Below are 17,777 nucleotides of genomic sequence, written 5' to 3' on the forward strand. Positions count from 1 at the left end.
CCCATCATGCCTTCACATTTACGGTACAAAGGCAGTATTATGGTCTGGGGTATTTTTTCAAAAAATGAGGTCAGGTGACTACTTGAATATACTGAATTACTAGGTTTTTTTTCATTAATGGTATATATATATAAAAGCTGATAAAAGCTAATGGCAGCCGATACCAGGACATTATGCACAAGAACAGTGAGCTCAGGGACACCAGGCTCAGTCCACTCCTGTGCATCCTCCTCACCTACAACTGCATCCACTTCCAGAGCAATGCCTCTATCATCAAGTTCACTGTTGCTATGCTTATTATTCTTTACTTTTAGTTTATCTAAACTAGTTAGTTTATTTTAGTTTAGCAGTTTATAAGACAATAAACTTCTTGATTGATTTGTTGGTCAATATTCCAGAATGACACTGCCATGAGTAGTTCAGGGACCATGGGACATAACGGCTCCAGACTCATTCAGCATCTTTGGGATGTGCTAGAGAAGAATTAATGCAGACATGTGACTTTCGCATCATCACTACAAGCTCGTGACAAAATACATGGACAGAAATACATGTTGTGAACTAATGGACACAATGTCATGGTAAATGCGTGCGGTAATAAAAGCTAAAGACAGTCCATATATATTTGAGTCCGTGACATTTTTTTCATTTGTTTTGACTGTGTAGTGAATATGCTGGTGTATTATCCTCTGCTTAAACATGTACTTGGCACACTGTTGTGAATTCTCAAAGCAATATGTTTCAAATTCAAACAATGCTCAGCCGACTTTCAGTTTTATTTGTACTTCTGTAACCTCACCAGCAACAGTCTTTTGTTATGACTCAAAATCAGAAGGGTCTTCAAAGCCTCACTAAAGCCCCCTCTTTACCACCCCACTACACATGACCCTGAGCACTTGTTTTGCCTCTCTTTCATCTCTTCTTGCCTCTCGACCTCTGGGTCACCTCTGTGCTCGAACCAGAACTCGCCCTCATATGTGAAACCTCTCATTAAAACACACAACAGTCACAGTCATGTACGCACAGCCAGATCTACACAAACAGCGATGATAAGAAGTGGGGAAGGTTGTAGCTCTCCATGTAAGGGTCTGTGCAGGTGTTCAGAAAAGGTCAGTGGTTTTAGTTAGGTCACATGCATGTTCACATGTTTTTGATGTTGTTGTTGCTCAAGTTCAAGTCTGACTTGGTAGGAGAGGTAGACGTGACAGACAAAAAGACAAGCTGGAGAGCATGTGAAGAAAAGGCAATTTTCATTAAACTACTCTTTGTTCTTTGGTGTCCACCCCAAAACAACTTTGAGGATACTGACCAGAACATGTTTACTATGTAGACAGTGCATGTGTGTGTGTGTGTGTGTGAGTGTGAGAGCAGGGTGGGGGTGAGACATGTCTCTTATAGATGTGAGAAACTGGCCGTGTCTCTCAGTGTGTCAACACTCTAATTTGATGAGGCGAGTTGAAGGACAGCTGATAGGGCATGCAGCTATGGGAAAAACGGGTTCCTGCACTCTCCACACACACACACAAAGGGCCGGAGTGTGTCTTCCATTTACAGCTGGTAAGGATGTACAGTTGGCTGAACTCTCTCGCGCTCTCTTTCTCTCTCTTCATTTGTTGGGGTTGCCATGGTGATAAGGGGAGGCTTGCCTTGGCGGCCCATAATTTGCAGAGAGCCTGTCTGGATGTGACATGCTCTTTACAGGCTCGGCATTGTTTGGAGCTGATTTATGTACATTTGTTGCGCTTCATCACAACCTTCCCCACACCTCCAACGGAGGGGGTAGACTTTGAAAGAATCAGCACATGTACCATGCGCTGATTCTTTGGAATTCCCCGGTTGGATTAGCACAGTCTTATAAGAATTGCCTAATTCTGTCTCCACCTATGGTGCTTTCCCTCCAAAGCCAGATCTTTTTGCTTTTCCTTTCCCTCTCTGTTTGAAACGGCTCTTACTCTCCTCTATCAACCCTTTCCTCCTCCCTCCCAGTAGGCGTTGCTACAACACAGTCCAATCAGAAACCAACCCATTTATTCATCCCTCCATGGTCAGCTTGTTGTGTCCACATGTTTCTTTTTTCTTTTTTCCCATTTTTTCCTTCTACCCCTCATTGTGCCACATGAGCCTGGAGTAGATAGAAAGACTGTAGTGGAGCGAAAGTTAGCAAGCAACCGAGAGAAAGACAGAGAGAGAGAGACTGGAGGAAGTCATGCAGAGTGTGAGGCAGCCCAGCGGCTTGATGAACTGAACTGCTGACCAGTTCTTTCTTCACTTTGACTGAACCTCACAGGGATCAAGAAATCAGACGAGAGATTCCTGATCTGAAGAGATCAGCTCGTTGTCTTCACTGAGGGGCAGAAAAACCAGGCAAGGACGTGGAGAGGAAAAAGAGAGCATTAGAGACAAGGAGACAGAGGAGAGTTCTACAAATGCGAATTGGAGCAGAGGAGCACAAGGAGATGCTCAGAGGGACCAGATAGTGGCAAGAAAAGCAAGACAAGTAGCAAGTGTGCCCACAGAGACCGCTCAAAGAAAGGGCGACGCATTAGGAGGAGTTAGAAGCTGTTGCGAGTCAAGCAGGGAGAGAAAGAACAAGACAAGACAGAAAACAGAGAGACAGTGTTAGAGAAGAATGGCTAACTCAGGTCTACAGTTGTTGGGTTACTTTCTGGCGTTGGGTGGCTGGATTGGCATCATCTCCACAACTGCCTTGCCCCAGTGGAAGCAGTCATCGTACGCCGGCGATGCCATCATCACGGCTGTGGGTCTGTACGAGGGGCTGTGGATGAGCTGTGCCTCACAGAGTACGGGACAGGTGCAGTGCAAGATCTTTGACTCCATGCTCTCGCTGGACAGTGAGTACCACATTTGAATTTGCTCCTAAAACCCAAGGATCTCTAACTTGTAGCAGTGCCCTTTTCCTACTCACGGTGATGTCCTTGTCTTTAAAGAAATCCATGTTAGGTATCACTTCTGTTTGGAGTGCAGGTTCATTGTAAAGGATTTTCAGGTTTGATTCTGTTGGATGTGAAGTTACTGTGAAGTTATATTCAATGTACAATTACTCAGATGACGAAGAGTAAAATTCAATTAAACTGCTAATGTGCTGATAAACTTTTTTCACTTTTCAATCACACTCCTTCCTTTCTTTCAAACTACTTTCCTTCTTTTATTTTATATTTTTAATTACCGTAACATTTGTCAACCTTTTGTTCTGCTTTGTTATACAAAATTTTCCCAAGAAACATCTTTTGTGGTACACTACACATGTATTATAGTTATTATATACTACGGTACACAGTTATTATAGTATGGCCCATTCATGTGTGCCGACTCTTGCCATTAATCAGCAGCAAAAACAGAAGAAAAACAACTCCCTGAGTGCTAAATGCTAACTGGGATGCAATAAACATGCAAGCTATAAATCTTACTTCAAATGCTGCTGTTCACATCTTTATTACAGCTTAGTTTCTTTATTAGAACTCCAAAACACCATGCGTAGAGTGTGATGAGTAGGAGGGGGTTCGGAATGTGGGGTTCGGACGTAAATTAGCTCAGAATACGAGTCTCCTGTCATCTCCAATCTGTGAGCTGGACCTAGTGAGTCATAATTAAAGGCACACAGATTATATGAATCCATCCATCTACTGTCTGCTTAAATTATCCTATTAGAGATTCTAATGAAAGACTAGCGGGTGTTAAGGGGGGGAGGCTTGGTCAGAAGGCACTTTCACAATACAATTCATTTGTTTTTCTCTGTGGTTACTGCTGTGGCACGCTTTCCTTGGAACAACAAATGAGGCACTTTGCAAACATTTTGGCGGTTCTGTGAGTCCTCCTATCAACACACTTTCTGATGGCGATCGTTGTGATGGGGCGTCCGAGCTGATCTCCCATCTCCTTTGGTTCCTTGCAGCAATAAGAACAGTGTATTGTCTTTGGGCATGAATAGAGGCTGTTAGGAGAAGAAAAGGGTAGTTGTTGAGCTAAAGTCCAGAGATATTCCCAGAATGTGCTCTATCGTCCCCACACGAGCACATTGTTCCACTTGTCCGTTAACCTCTTAACATCCATCGAGTCTCCTCGAGTTATTGTTGGATTTTGCTAGATGGACAACTATTCCGAAACTAGAAGATGTTACCTTTCAAATAAAGACTACACAGTCATTTGGCATGACAGATTTTATGTTCCAAGCTTTTCCATTTAAATCATATAAACAGGTGATACATTTATAAAACTCTATAGATGTTAACAAATTACCAGAAATTCATCTAGAAAACAGGGGGCAGGGTTAGGACTAGGATAACATACCCAATTGTTACAGAATAAAACATTCTTGAACAATCTCTGCTTTGTTTAGATTTTCCCCCAGACACATTACGAAACAGAACTGATTTAATCACATGTCCCGGATCAGGTCGGAATCTCGGGTATTGGTTTGATCAGGCACAAATAGGTCTGAAGGAGCTCCTCTCGCCTGGGTATGTTCGCAGCAGGAGCAGCATGTGACGGCGGGTATAATTGTTCACTAGACTGTGCTGATGTGGCCAAGCAAATGTGGTGGAAAGTGCTGCAGGTTTACTGAGCATTTTGCTCAAGAAGAAGACAGTGGTCAAAATAACAGATGGCTGTTATTTGCCAGATGAGGTGAAGGAGGATGGTGGTGCTGAAAGGACAGCTCTTTGCATCCAGTAAAATCTGAGCGTGACATTGACCTGCCTCTGCCAATCTGTGTGTCGCACTAAATAGCAACCTCTTGCACATTTGACATAAAAGGCATAGATGTTTCCTGTGGATGCCAGACATTCATGTAAAAGGTTAAGTCTGCTTTATAAATCGAACTTGACAATGAGTTTCTGAAGACACTATTCATAGTAAAATAGTTTCTATTATACAATACATCTTGAAATGTATGCACATTTGGTCAGTCAAACCTACTTTATCTATGGCCAGTTAAGTAGAAATGTTCTTGTATTAGATTCTTGTATTTCTTTTAAGATCAAAGCCAACAACGTGTCCCTCCAAACTATTTGACATTTATACCCATCTGTCAGTCTTTGTCCCCATGCTTTGCCTACTCCACGATTCTTGACCTATGTCTTTAAAAACACAAATACATGTGTTGTAAAAAGGCTAAAATGTCCATAATAAAACTGTCAGTCAGGACACTAGTTTGACATCCAGGTGGGAGCTACTTTCCTTTTCACTTTCTGTTTGTGTAAGTTCTGGTAAGCCACAAAGTCAGCTCAGCTCGGTAGCGATTCTGGCAAATCAGCTGATTACTACATCAGCCCACATCAGCTGATGGCTCAGCTGATACCATTCTACACATCCATTTGGAAAATCCTATGAGAGCTGCTTCAACCTAACACACCCCCAACTGGTCGTGGCAGATGGCCCCGCACGTCCCTGAGCCTGGTTCTGCCGGAGGTTTCCTCCTTTTAAACTGTTTTTCCTTCCCACTGTCATCAAAGTGATTGCTCATAGGTGGCTGTCTGATAGTTGGGGTTTCTCTGTATTATTGTAGGGTATTTACCTTACAATAATAAGCAACTTAAGACATCTGTTATTGGGATCTGGTGCTATATAAATACAATTGAATGGAACGGAATTAAAATTCTGCAAAGCAAGCTACTTTGCAACCCACCTCCATGCTAGCTCTTCTTTTGATACTTTATCTGACTTACTCACAAGGGTTGTCATTGATGCCTCCTCTGATCTGAGCTGGGGTCTTGCTTCTGCCCTTCACACCTTATGCTTAACTTGTATGCACATTTAAGGGTGGTATCAGATAAGTCATGCAGATGTAATTAGCAGTTGTCTTAAGCTACAGTAATCTATACTGAGTAAAAAATATCATGGTTTACACAGGTTCACACTGTTTAGAATAAAAAACAAGCTGACAGTCAGACATGGTAAAAATGGTTTTATAGGACAAATATTTCAAATATTTAGTATGCATCCAAAACAGCCAATGAGGGTTTGCAGTGTGTGTGGACTCACACAGACACTAATATTGATATTTACCTACAACAAATGCTTCAAATGCTGTGTGAATGCCTACAGCATTCACACAGCATTGTGTGAATGCTGTAGGCATTCACACCATTGAGTTGGCTTTGACAAGTTAATATGGGTCCTTTAACTGGTATACACTGAAAAGAAATGACTAAAGGGTCAAGAGAAACAGAAGTTTATTCTTTGAGTTGAAATTGCATTGGAGGACTAAACTGTAAGTGTAAGGCACCGAGCAGGCAGAGAGCCAGTCTGTACAAAATAGACTCAAGTGACCTCACAATGGGACCTTACAGAGCCTACACACACACACACACACACACACACACACACACACACACACACACACACACACACACACACACTGAAAGGTTGTGGCTGGTACTGCCAATCTTAGCAGTGGAAAAAGAGAACCTAGTGGGTGGGTGAGCCAGCCTTCAACCAACTCTCTTTCTCACTTTCAATCCCTTCTTCTAGTCTCACCAAGGAAAACCGGTCAGTGGAGTCATTAGCCTAAACCCCCACACACCAGGGATGTCTACAGTGAATGAAAAACAACAGCAAAAAATTTCCAAATCCCTCTCTCTGGAAGACCATTCAGATACTCCATCAAAAGGAGCAATGGAGCCATAAATCAGACTTCAAAGATTGTTCCCCCTTCAAGTCCCTTCAGATCAGCTTTTGAAATGCTGCTTCACTGCCGCACCATGAATGATGGTGTGTGTATTTCTGTCACAATGACAAACGGTGACTTTAGCTTCCATCTCAGGCTGATACTCGACTGCTCTTTTTGAACTTACAGTTCATTCAGCGAATGGGGTACAGAACTCAGAGAATCGGATATTGGTAAAAATCATAGAAGCACTGCAGCAAAGAAAAAAATTAATACCTTGTTTTGGGAAAAGACATTTATTTAATCAGATCTGACTGGCAATTTTAAACATGCACTTTTTTTAGTCCCAAAGATCAATGCCCTGAAAGACAGTGTTGGCTGCTGAGTGGCAAAAGTTGCTCGTAGGAGGAATTAGTTTTTTGCTACTTGAGTCACAGAGCAAGGAACATCTCTACTTGAGCATTTGTTAACAGTAGAACAAGTCAACAAACACTTTTTCTGACACAGTTCTTGAAATCCTTACTACACACCAAACTATTCAGTAAGAACTTACAATGTTAACCACAGTGTAATAAGGGCACATTTAAAATGTCAATGTTAATGTTACTGTTAAGAAATACTGAAATGATAACTGATAATATTTACAAGTCATTATTAAAGTTCTACATTATGTTTATCTATAACATTATAGTTTGTATAATAAAAAAATGGAATTAATTTTAACATGTGGTATATTGTATTGTATTGTGTATCGTACTGCAGCTGATTCACTTCAGTTTTATTTATAGAGCGACAAATCACAGCAACAGTTGCCTTAATGTGCTAGAGATTATGACAATTATATAACAATTAAATCCTTGCATTTACATTTTTTTATGCTATACCATAATCAACAATTTTATGATAAAGGTTTAATTTCTGACCTGTTCTCATTCCTGGGGGATCAAATATTGATGCTTTAGGCACGTGCGCTTTGAAGATTCAGTGTCAGTGCTGTGGGAATAGTGAGACCAACACCCCTGACTTTGGCCGTATGGTGAACCAAAGCAAGTCAAGACTGTCTAAGAATAAAAGGAAACTAAATACTTAGTAAACATTTACAAACCAATATCGTCAGCAGACACTTTACAGCTACCACCAGACAATGTCCTCACATGTACCACTGACCTACTATTATAAATTACCATTATATTGTTGGTGCACAATAAAAAAAACTACCAAGTTATTATTTAGTAATAACCAACAGTGCTCCTTCTTCTTCTTCTTCTTCTTCTTCTTCTTCTTCTTCTTCTTCTTACCTAGTAACATCCACAATGTTTTCAGGAGATAAATAAAATGATATATTTCAAAGGTCCTGGAATATAATGAGTGCATAATGGGATTTTTTTTAATGTGTCCTGGAGCTGTAAAAGCTAACAAAGGGGCAACACTAAAAAAATGAGTTTGCTGACTCTATTGAATTGTTTTCTGTTCAGCGTGTTTCCTGGGACATGCAAACACAACACCGGCTGCCGTTTTTTGAAAGTGATGCCTGTGATCTTGGCTGTGAAACCTCTATGAGAAATCCCCCTGTTTACTTTAATTACCATATTTGTCAGCTTTGTCAGATATCACAATCGAGATGCTGGAATTTCCATGTTTTCTACCGCCGCTGGGATTTCAACAATCCCCTCGCTTGCTGTAAATAAGGCACGCTCCATCAGTATTTTGACGGTATTATTAGGCGCTCAGCATTGCTTTGCCTTTAACGTGTCTTTGAGTGGCTGTTGTTGAGGCAGTACACTCACATCGCTGTGGTGACGGCCCCGCGAAAACAATCTTTCTTTGTGACAAAGCCACACTAATCCCACTGTTTGAAACATGTAAAGTGGGGCCTCCTACAGTCAGTGTGAGCCAGAGAGAGACTTTCATCTCAGTCTGTTCCACCTACAGTCAATGTGTCTGTGCTCATATTGTGCTCTTACACATATGTGAGTAAATATGTGTAAATATGTTCCTCCCACTAAGTTATGTGTGTGCTGAGGCCTGTGTGGGTAGAGGATTCGATTTTAGAGACGGCAAAACCACAGTGGAACGATGTGGAGAAGATTTGAAGGATCATTTACGGTTCCAGAGTTTGGCCAGTACAGTCACCTCTGGAACTACCCTGCTTGGAAAAGTAGGACAGTGGTGGACTCTCCCTAATGATCTGTCTGTCACAAATGCATGTGGTCTCCCATCAACCCTGCATGGCATGTATAGCTTCATTCCCCTCAGTTTTCACTTTCATGTTTAGAAATATTTGTGTCTTTCCAAATGATGGGCTGAAAGACTCTTTTCTTTTCTGTTTTCTCATCTCCTCACCACTTCTACATCCTCTACTTCATGTTTTATCTCTTTCCTCCCCTCTTTTTTCTCTAGTCCACATCCAGACATGCCGGGCCCTTATGGTGGTGTCAGTACTGCTGGGCTTTATTGGGATCATTGTCAGCGTGGTGGGCATGAAGTGTACCAAGGTGGGAGATAACAACCCAGCCACCAAGTCCCGCATCGCTATGACTGGAGGAGCACTCTTTCTGCTTGCAGGTGCAACTGTTGTTTTGCTTCATTTACCAGCATAAAAAGACGCTGTATTTCTGGCATTCAATGCATTTAGCAAGAGTGGTCTGGCATTTTTCTTGCAGTAGGGGTCTTCTGGGTAATTAGAGTCCCTGCTGTAAACAGGAAGTGGTCATTTTCGAGGCATTAGCTCTTGACCTCAGACCACAATCCCAAGGAAAGAAATTAAACTAAACAAGTATTTACTAAGCCAAGCCATTGGTGTTGTTGTAGCAACAGAATTAATTAGTGTAGTAAACTGACAGATAAGATAAAATAAAACGTTAGGAAAAAAATGACAGAAATTTCTGTGTATGTAAGCTGTGTATGTGCATCTCTCTCCACACACACACACCTTCATTCCAGTCTTTCCTTCAGGTGAACACCTAAGAACCTGTAGCTATCCGTTGTTTCAACCTCCTCACCCATGAGACATTTCCTGGGCTTAGTTGTATTTTTTTCCCCTAGAAGAAAAAAATTCCTTTGTCTCACTGACATTCAGAAAGAGGTGATTTCTGCCAGACCACTCTGCAAAGCACCTTGCCCGCTCCCTCTACTCCAGTTCCTGTAGTGTCATCAGAAAAGTTCTGCAGGTAGCATGGTCCTCACCTGTTTCTCCCTCCACAGGTTTATGCACACTGGTTTCTGTGTCCTGGTATGCCACTCAGGTGTCCTATCAGTTCTTTAACCCAAACACACCACCCAATGCCAGGTATGTGAATCATATTGTGATACACTCCTTTCTGTTTGAGCTGAGGGTTTAATCTCTTCATTAAAGAGCAAAAAACACCATAATCAAGTTGCGACTGCTACAATACTGTCAGTGTATTCAAAACCTGGAAGTATCAGATCTATTTTAGTTATTACTAAAATAGTCAACATCTGTCGCCAATAGTTGCTAATAATGGCTGAAAAATATGACCAGTTGGTGATACAAATAACAAATAAACAATAATAGCTAGTTAGCTGCAAACATTTGGTTGGTAAGGAAAAACCATTGATTAATTTAGCAACATCATTTCCAAATATTTGATAATTTTGGCTTAGAAATATGATCAATGTACGATGCTAATAGTTTCCAGTTATGAAAAAAAAGGAAAAACAAATCATTTAATACTAGTAGTTGTTACTTTTATCAAGTATTACAGCTGTAAAGCTCCTCTTATGACTAATGTGTATGCTAATGGTTAGTCTTCAATATCTAATAATTAAAATAATAAAATTTTTATCCATTTTTTATCGCCCACGCTTCAATATCCATTTATCCTTTATTTTGTGTATGTCTTTTTATGTCAGCATTTACACCTTATGCCTTGTTTATGCCTTGTTTCCTGTGCAGGTATGAGTTTGGCTCAGCCTTGTTTGTCGGATGGGCAGCAGCCAGTCTGACTGTTCTGGGTGGCTCTTTGCTGTGCTGCTCCTGCTCCAAAGAAGATATGCGAGGACAGCAATATTACCGCCAATCACAGCCTTCCACAGCAAGGGAGTACGTGTAAACCCCAACCCCTTCCAGCAGTCACCCAAACAGAGAGCAGAGGACACGCTTGGCACCACCCTCTTTTTTCCCCTTGTAAATCTAACAAAAAGACTATCATGCATACACACATGCAATCATTTAGCTCAAAGACACTTCTTATCTTACACAGCAATACACGACATATGAAGTTGTACATATATGAGCATATTATCTACCAGTAGGATGTATGTGGCTATGAGCCTAAAGAAGTACAAACTTATACGTAGAAAGTGTTAAGCTTGTATTGTGAGTTGACATCTCCTGCTTGTCATGATTTAATGTACTTTAAGAGGTAAGTACAGCGATACGATGAACATAAATTTAAGCACGGTACAGAAAAACATCGTTTGGAGCAAATTACACTGCAAATTAAAGGGCATTTCTTATCTGAGGAAGTACTGCAAAACTTGCTGAACTTTTACTAGCATGTCCTGTGCTTCCTGGTTGGAGCTGCATTGGTGTTTTACCTCCAAATTGCCACGTATGTTCACAGTCTACTGTTGCAGTTACGTGTGTAAGGGGACAAGGCCTGACCCTGTGTGCAAATGAGAAAAAAAGGATTTAATTTTGTAACTCACAGAGTTTAGAGCTCTAAACCACCAAACCTTTTCTATCTTTATATAGAATTCAAAACAAAACAAAGAATTTCTATGTTCTTAATTTATTTATTTAAGCTGTCGAGTGTTATTCAAACAAACATAATGAATGACAGTAAAGAAGCAGGCGTGTCTGGTGTCCTCCTAAGTGAGGAAGCCCCTGGACAACCATCTTATTAACAGCTGAGAAAATTTCTCACATATGGTAAAACTACACAGTCCTTTTTTACACCACAAGGACTTGATGAAGATCGCACATGCAGACACAATCTGAACTGCAGCAGTGGAGGGTGAATTGTTAGTTAAAGGTGTCTGTTTAGATGTGTAATGAGTATGACTGCTGCTGATTATCGCTCTTCCATTATACTTAACACGAGGAGAAAGAGGAGACTGTCATCGACACATATCATCACGCTCCATTTACTAACACCATCATTCCAGATTCATACACTCCCTCATCTCATAAGCTGTTGTATAACTAAACCAGTGCCTAAGATCTAAGCTATTCACACACATGAATAATCTTACTGAGAAGCTAAAAGATGTCAGCATACTATTATCTTTATATAATTTAGCATGATGAAGTGTTATATTTAACTCCACTGTTTGGTTGATTGCATATAGAAAAAACAGGTGGTCTTCAACCCACCGACTACTCATTGAAGGTGAGGCACAATAGATACTTGCAACTATTGCCACATTAGACCCTTTAAAACTCAGCTGCTGCTAAATTGGCTCTTGAGTTCTCCCTTCATGCTCCCACATCACTTTGCCCCCATTTATGTTTCTAAAAGAGTTGGTCCATCACTGTTCCACATAAAAAAGCCATTAACTTTTCTTAGAATAGGTCCCAGTTGCCCCATTTCCCAGTTACATGGCTTATCTTCTTAGAAGAGACTTATTTGTGGAGAGCTCTATTATTCTCAAACTTGGCAGGTGGACGGTGAAGGTCTATAGGAAATTCTTTGTACTTGTACTAAATAAAATGAGATGTCAATGGGATGTCAAGCATCTCTGCTCTGCTGTCGTAGCGACTGTGACATCTCCCCATTTCTATATGACTGGAAATGAGCAACTAGGCCTATAAAGCCAACAGACAAGTGTTTACAGAGGTCAAGTCTGAAAGCCCTTTTCCCAGACACCTCTATGGAGGGAAGACTTTTATTTTTTTGCAGCTTCGAGTATGTCTCTTGTGGCAGAGAATGCAGGATTAAGGCAGTTCCACATCACCCCAGACAACAGTATAGCTGTTCATTGACTCTATATGTTTCTGCCCACCTTTATTAGTCATTCTGTAGGGTAAATGTTCTATTTTAACCCGAACAGTGCTAGCCAGCTTCCATGTAACACTGATTCTGAAACCTGTCGGCTAACATCTCAGTCATCCCTCTGGCTCTCTAACATGGTGGGAATCTGAGAGTTCTTGATGTGTCTTATCCTGACTGTCTTCTTCTCTCCTCTAATTCAGGGCAGAGTTGTTGAGTGAAACTAGTTTCCCTGACTGATCAGCCCCCGCCTTTTTATCGAGGACTTTCCGACTCTCCCACCACTGTCTCCCCATCCCCCCTTCATTTCCTGTTACCTCTTTACCTTCCAATTTGGACCTCTTGTAGATGATTTCCTTTTTCTCAATAATACATCTGCACCTTATCACTTTTAATGGGAACCAAGGTGTACTGTCTTCTTCCGACCCCCTCTCCGTCTCTGAGCCGTCTCTGTAAATATGGACTCATGTGGTCAGACGTTTTCTTTAAGAAATAAGATATCAACCCTCTGCTACACCTCCTGTTCCCCCTTCTGTCCAAATATTGGTGCAAAGTTAACAATAAACTGAAACATACTGTTGTGCTGATTCGTAGTTTCACTTACAGCCTATGACCTCTGGGTGTTTTTGTAAATGTGAGGTTTTTTTCTTGTCGCTGTGACTGAAACGTGTCTTTTTTCCCTTTTGAATTGCAGACCAAATGTTAAAAGTACCCCACCAGAGAAAAGGGAGCAGTACTTGTAGTTTGGGAGAGTCTTCTGGCCCTACCATGGTTTAAATTCTGTCAACAGACAAAACCCTTTCACTGAGAAATTCAAAACAGACAAGAATGAATTTATGAACAGCAAACACTCAAGCATATTGCAACAACATATATTAATCTTTGTTGAGATTAATGAAATTGTTTGGGGAAATGTTTTATGAATTAGATGTACTTAGGGGGTTTGACATCCTCATCTGTGTTGTTGACTTTGGGAGAGACAGTCATTCAGGGTATGTTTTCTATAACATGTTAAAAAACCCAGGTGTATATACCACCAACTTTACTCCTTTTTTTTTTTACTACATATAATGTTTTACTACAGTGCCTTATAACACATGTTTGCACACATGTATGTGAATTCTCTGTTTTCCATCCCATCTGAGGGATGTGTGTCCACAGCTACTCTGCTAGGACTTGTGTTTCCCTTTGTTTCTATTGTTGGAGTTCCAAAAACGAATGTGAAGCTACTCTACAGTACCACTTATGAACAAAAAGGACAAATACATGATAGATCTGCCACGTGTTGCCTTATGCCACTGTAAACTCTGTGCCTGTTTCCAAGTAGTCTGGGCTGAGGATATACCAAGTGCATCCATTGTGTATCGTCAGGTGCCAATATGATTTTGTGTGAATGGAAGAGTCGTCGTATTATTGACTCTTAAGGACGTACTGTATTGTGTGCTGTCTCCTGTACTAAGGAATGCCAGTTTGCTGAGAGTTAAAATGCCTGCATTTATTTACCATGCCTTTCTTTTTCTCTAATATTTACCTCCTTCATGTCGTGTATCATCTCATTTACCTGTATACCCGTCTGTTTCCTTTAGAATGAAGTAAACAGAGATGGAAAAATGGATTTGGCTATGACTCAGTACTTTATCAGTTTTTTCCCTACTTTTCACCCTTGCCTGACTTTTTGCCCACTCCCCCCACTCATTCCTCCATTCCAGCTCAAATCCTTCTTTTGCACCCTGTTGTTCAATAATTGCAGATGTGGAATTCCACTTCTGCTCCACTGGACTGAAGCCTTGTTGGCGCTGTGCTGAGCAAGTTAACCTTGCGAGTCCACCTTTGAGAATGTCTGGTGTTGTAGAGTTTGAGCTAGAAAACATTTTAAATTGTGATCTTGGCTAGAATTACTCATTTTTAACTGACTTAAACAGGATAAGAGCGAGGGTCGTGCTTTTTCAAGTACTATTTTAATACGATATGCACATGTCTGTAAACATTACTAATTGTTCTGTTTTTTGTTATTGCTTACTTTGCTTTTGCTTTCTATGAAGATTAAGTGTTTTCGTAAACAGAAGATACAAACTTCACAGTTATGATTTTGGAGAAATAGACCCGGTGAAGTTTAGCCAAAGCTCACGCAAGATTTTGAGTCTCTGCGCTAGAATATCCAAATGGCAGCCTTCCAAAGTGTGTCTCTTTCAACCAAGTCACCAAAAAGGAACGCTAACAATTCAATTCAATTCAATTCAATTCAATTCAATTCAATTCAATGTCATTTATACAGCGCCAAACACCAACAACAGTCCCCTCAAGGCTCAATAATACATACAGAGAAAAACCCAACAATCATATGACCCCCTATGAGCAGCACTTTGGCGACATTGGGAAGGAAAAACACCCTTTTAACAGGAAGAAACCTCCGGCAGAACCAGGCTCAGGGAGGGGCGGGGCCATCTGCTGCGACCGGTTGGGGAGAGAGAAGGAAGACAGGATAAAAGACTTGCTGTGGAGAGACAGAGATTAATAACACGTATGATTCAATGCAGAGAGGTCTAACAATCAGTCATTATCTGGATGATGGAGTATCTGCAAGGAGCCAGCATGGTATGGTAAACTTATAGAAAGATTATGGTTTTCAGTACTGAAAAATTGTTACGCTTTTTTGGTCGTTAATAATAAAAAGTCAATCTGTGAATGTAATGGTGGTGATCAGACAACATTAAATCCTGTGTGCTTCATGCCCATCCACCATCCCAACCTCCACCTCATCTGCAGTTCTTGTACTGGCCCCAAAGGATGGCTTTGGATATTACTCGTGACCAGTGAAGTCATTCACAGAGGTAACAGAGGAGAGCTAAACTGTGTAATAGCCTTTGTTCATGTTTTGGTCAATCGTGTTTTCTTGCCAAGCTGCATAGGGTAAAAAGAGGAAACCCTTGGCAGAAGAGACTGAAAAATATAAATCCGATGAAAGAAAAGGTAAATCAACAATACCTTGATCTGATTTTTGTTAAGAACAAAAGCATTTTTCTAACTTAACACACCAGTTAAAACTAATTCTCCATTGAGAAGACTGTGGAGATGTCCAATACAATCTACTGCTGAAAAATTAAATATCCAACTCTTGTGATCTAAAAAAGTCAAGGTTTGATTAGGTTTAATTAAATTAAATAACTTTAAGTTTAGGCAGAGATCCTTAATTGGCCTCAAACAGAATATGAGGTAACTGTTTAACAGAAGAAATTGTTACAAAGAGAGGATTTTTCATACAATTGCAGTCATTCAGAATAATATGATACCTTTACATTTCAATATAAAAGTACCAATTATCAAAACAATTTATTTTATGTCCAGTTCTGTAAGCATGGATTTCAAAGAGTCTAATACCTTCTCTGATTAAAATACTAGTAAACTATACTCCATATATATTGGGACCAAAATTCAGTTTAACTATCAGCTAACTTGACAAGTTTACGTGCAAAACAAAGACAACTTATTTAGAATACTAAATACTAAGAGCTAATAGAATACAAAACTTTCTCTCACCAAAAGAAGAAACTTCTTGGACTCTACTGATAGTCAGATATTTTTTTAAAAATCTCCCTAAAGCTGCTGTCAGCAATGGTGACAGAGAAGTTCAGCTCAGTAACTCCAAAAAGCAGAGGTGATATTTTGAAAGACACCTGACTATCTGCTGTATCCCACAACTTTGAGCCTTGCCAGTTCCCAAGATAAAAGTTAAATCATTCAAACCATTATGATTGGGGGAATTACCTACACAACCAGTACTTTTGTAAGAAGTTGTAAACATTTGCTAAAAAAATTTTTTGCTAAAAATTTTGGTAATTTAAAAAAAGGACTCTATGGGCAGCGACTTTTTCCCCGCAACTTTCACGTTGGCTCAGTGATGACCTCAAAGGGTTGAAATGGCCATAAACCTTCCACACATGCATGGATGTGAGGTTGTTATTAAGTAGGAAATGTACTTTTTTGAACAAACTTGTGCATGTGTAAAATGACATGCAGAGACCTACAACAACAAGAACAATGCAGAACGACTGAACCCCTTAAGCAGTGACAGGCTCGTAAAAGATGACGAGCCTGTTAAAGCTCGTTAAAGCTGCAGAACGACAGCTGGATCATGAGCTTGTGTACGGAACCAGAATAGTGCAGTTTGAGGTAAAACACACACACTGAGGAGAGAAGTGGTGAGAGCAGAACGTGAAATCTAACACGTGCCTGGCATTTACATTGCACCAACACTACCTGCGGCTGTGCGGTCTGTATCCCATTAACAACATGCAAAAACACACAGAAACATTTGCCTCAGCTGTGTATGTACAGGAGCAGTTTTATGTGAGTTATAGCACGTTCATAAAACTCGCAATAAACACGTGTATAACTGTGCGTGTTTGGCATTTTTCTGCTAAGTTTATGAGATGACTTATTGTCTGCTTCTTCATAAATCTTCACTGACCTACTTATTAATTTAAGCACAATACAGAGGTTACATGATGAACCCAATGAACTGATGTTTGCAGTAATAACCAAAGAATTATAGTAAACACAGGAATGCGTTTTCCCACTCTGAATGATGGATGGTGCCTCGCACATGTGTGTTTGATTGGGACTTGAAAAATGTGGTAATTCAGGAATGTGAAAATGGAAACTATCTCTTTAACTGCCTAACTGCAAACATCATTGCAACAATAAAACATGTTTTCATCGTGAGCCTCACCATTCATACCGAGGAAGAAGATAAAAGTGGATATCAATACTTGACTGAGCAGCAGCGGGGTGTTCAACAACAGTTCCAGTGAATGTTTGCAGACAGGTAGAGCGCTGATGAAGAGGTTGTTAATCACAATAAGGTTTGCATCTTTAAATTTAAGTCTTGTCGTTGTAGTGTGAAGATGACATGTTGTTTTCTGGTTAAGGGAGTCTCTGATATAAGTATATGACTATGGGTGAAGTCAGACAGCAATACCACACTTCCCACCATCAACCACTACGAGGTCCAAGCTGAGATGTTATTCAAGGCCTCTGCAAGGCCACCAATCAATCAGGAGATAAAGTAGACTATAAATGTTTGAATATGCCTTACGGGATTGAAAAAAAGTTTTATCTATGATCCTCTCCATTTCTTTCAGTGATGGCATTATCATAAATTCAGGATGTGCAAGGAAAAATGGAAACCGCTGTTTCAA

The 17,777-nt window shown here is 40.3% G+C and overlaps 1 protein-coding gene across 2 annotated transcripts; it reads left to right on the forward strand.

Moving 5' to 3' along the window:
* The first annotated feature begins 2,079 nt into the window (after nucleotides 1–2,079).
* Nucleotides 2,080–14,209, forward strand: cldn19 (claudin 19). Of its 2 annotated transcripts, none has more exons than XM_085405563.1 (5): nucleotides 2,080–2,852; nucleotides 9,026–9,190; nucleotides 9,830–9,914; nucleotides 10,542–10,688; nucleotides 12,783–14,209. In XM_085405563.1, the coding sequence occupies exons 1-5, from the start codon at nucleotides 2,630–2,632 to the stop codon at nucleotides 12,817–12,819; spliced, it is 657 nt and encodes a 218-aa protein (XP_085261689.1). In that variant the 5' UTR covers nucleotides 2,080–2,629; the 3' UTR covers nucleotides 12,820–14,209. The 2 variants fall into 2 exon arrangements, with proteins under 2 accessions (XP_085261689.1, XP_085261688.1); XM_085405562.1 differs by having other exon boundaries at nucleotides 2,082–2,852; nucleotides 13,274–14,205.
* Nucleotides 14,210–17,777: the final 3,568 nt, after the last annotated feature.

Source organism: Rhamphochromis longiceps, linkage group LG5 (assembly GCF_057381845.1).
Source record: "Rhamphochromis longiceps isolate RC_006_pf linkage group LG5, R_longiceps_female_GT1.1, whole genome shotgun sequence".
Lineage (NCBI taxonomy): Eukaryota > Metazoa > Chordata > Actinopteri > Cichliformes > Cichlidae > Rhamphochromis > Rhamphochromis longiceps.

Bases quoted from the DNA above. Each gene is read 5' to 3' on its own strand.
- cldn19 (XM_085405562.1), top strand. From the start codon at position 2,630: ATGGCTAACTCAGGTCTACAGTTGTTGGGTTACTTTCTGGCGTTGGGT. The intron at 9,191-9,829 runs GTGCAACTGTTG...CTCCCTCCACAG, and splicing joins AGCACTCTTTCTGCTTGCAG to GTTTATGCACACTGGTTTCT. The intron at 9,915-10,541 runs GTATGTGAATCA...TTTCCTGTGCAG, and splicing joins AACACACCACCCAATGCCAG to GTATGAGTTTGGCTCAGCCT.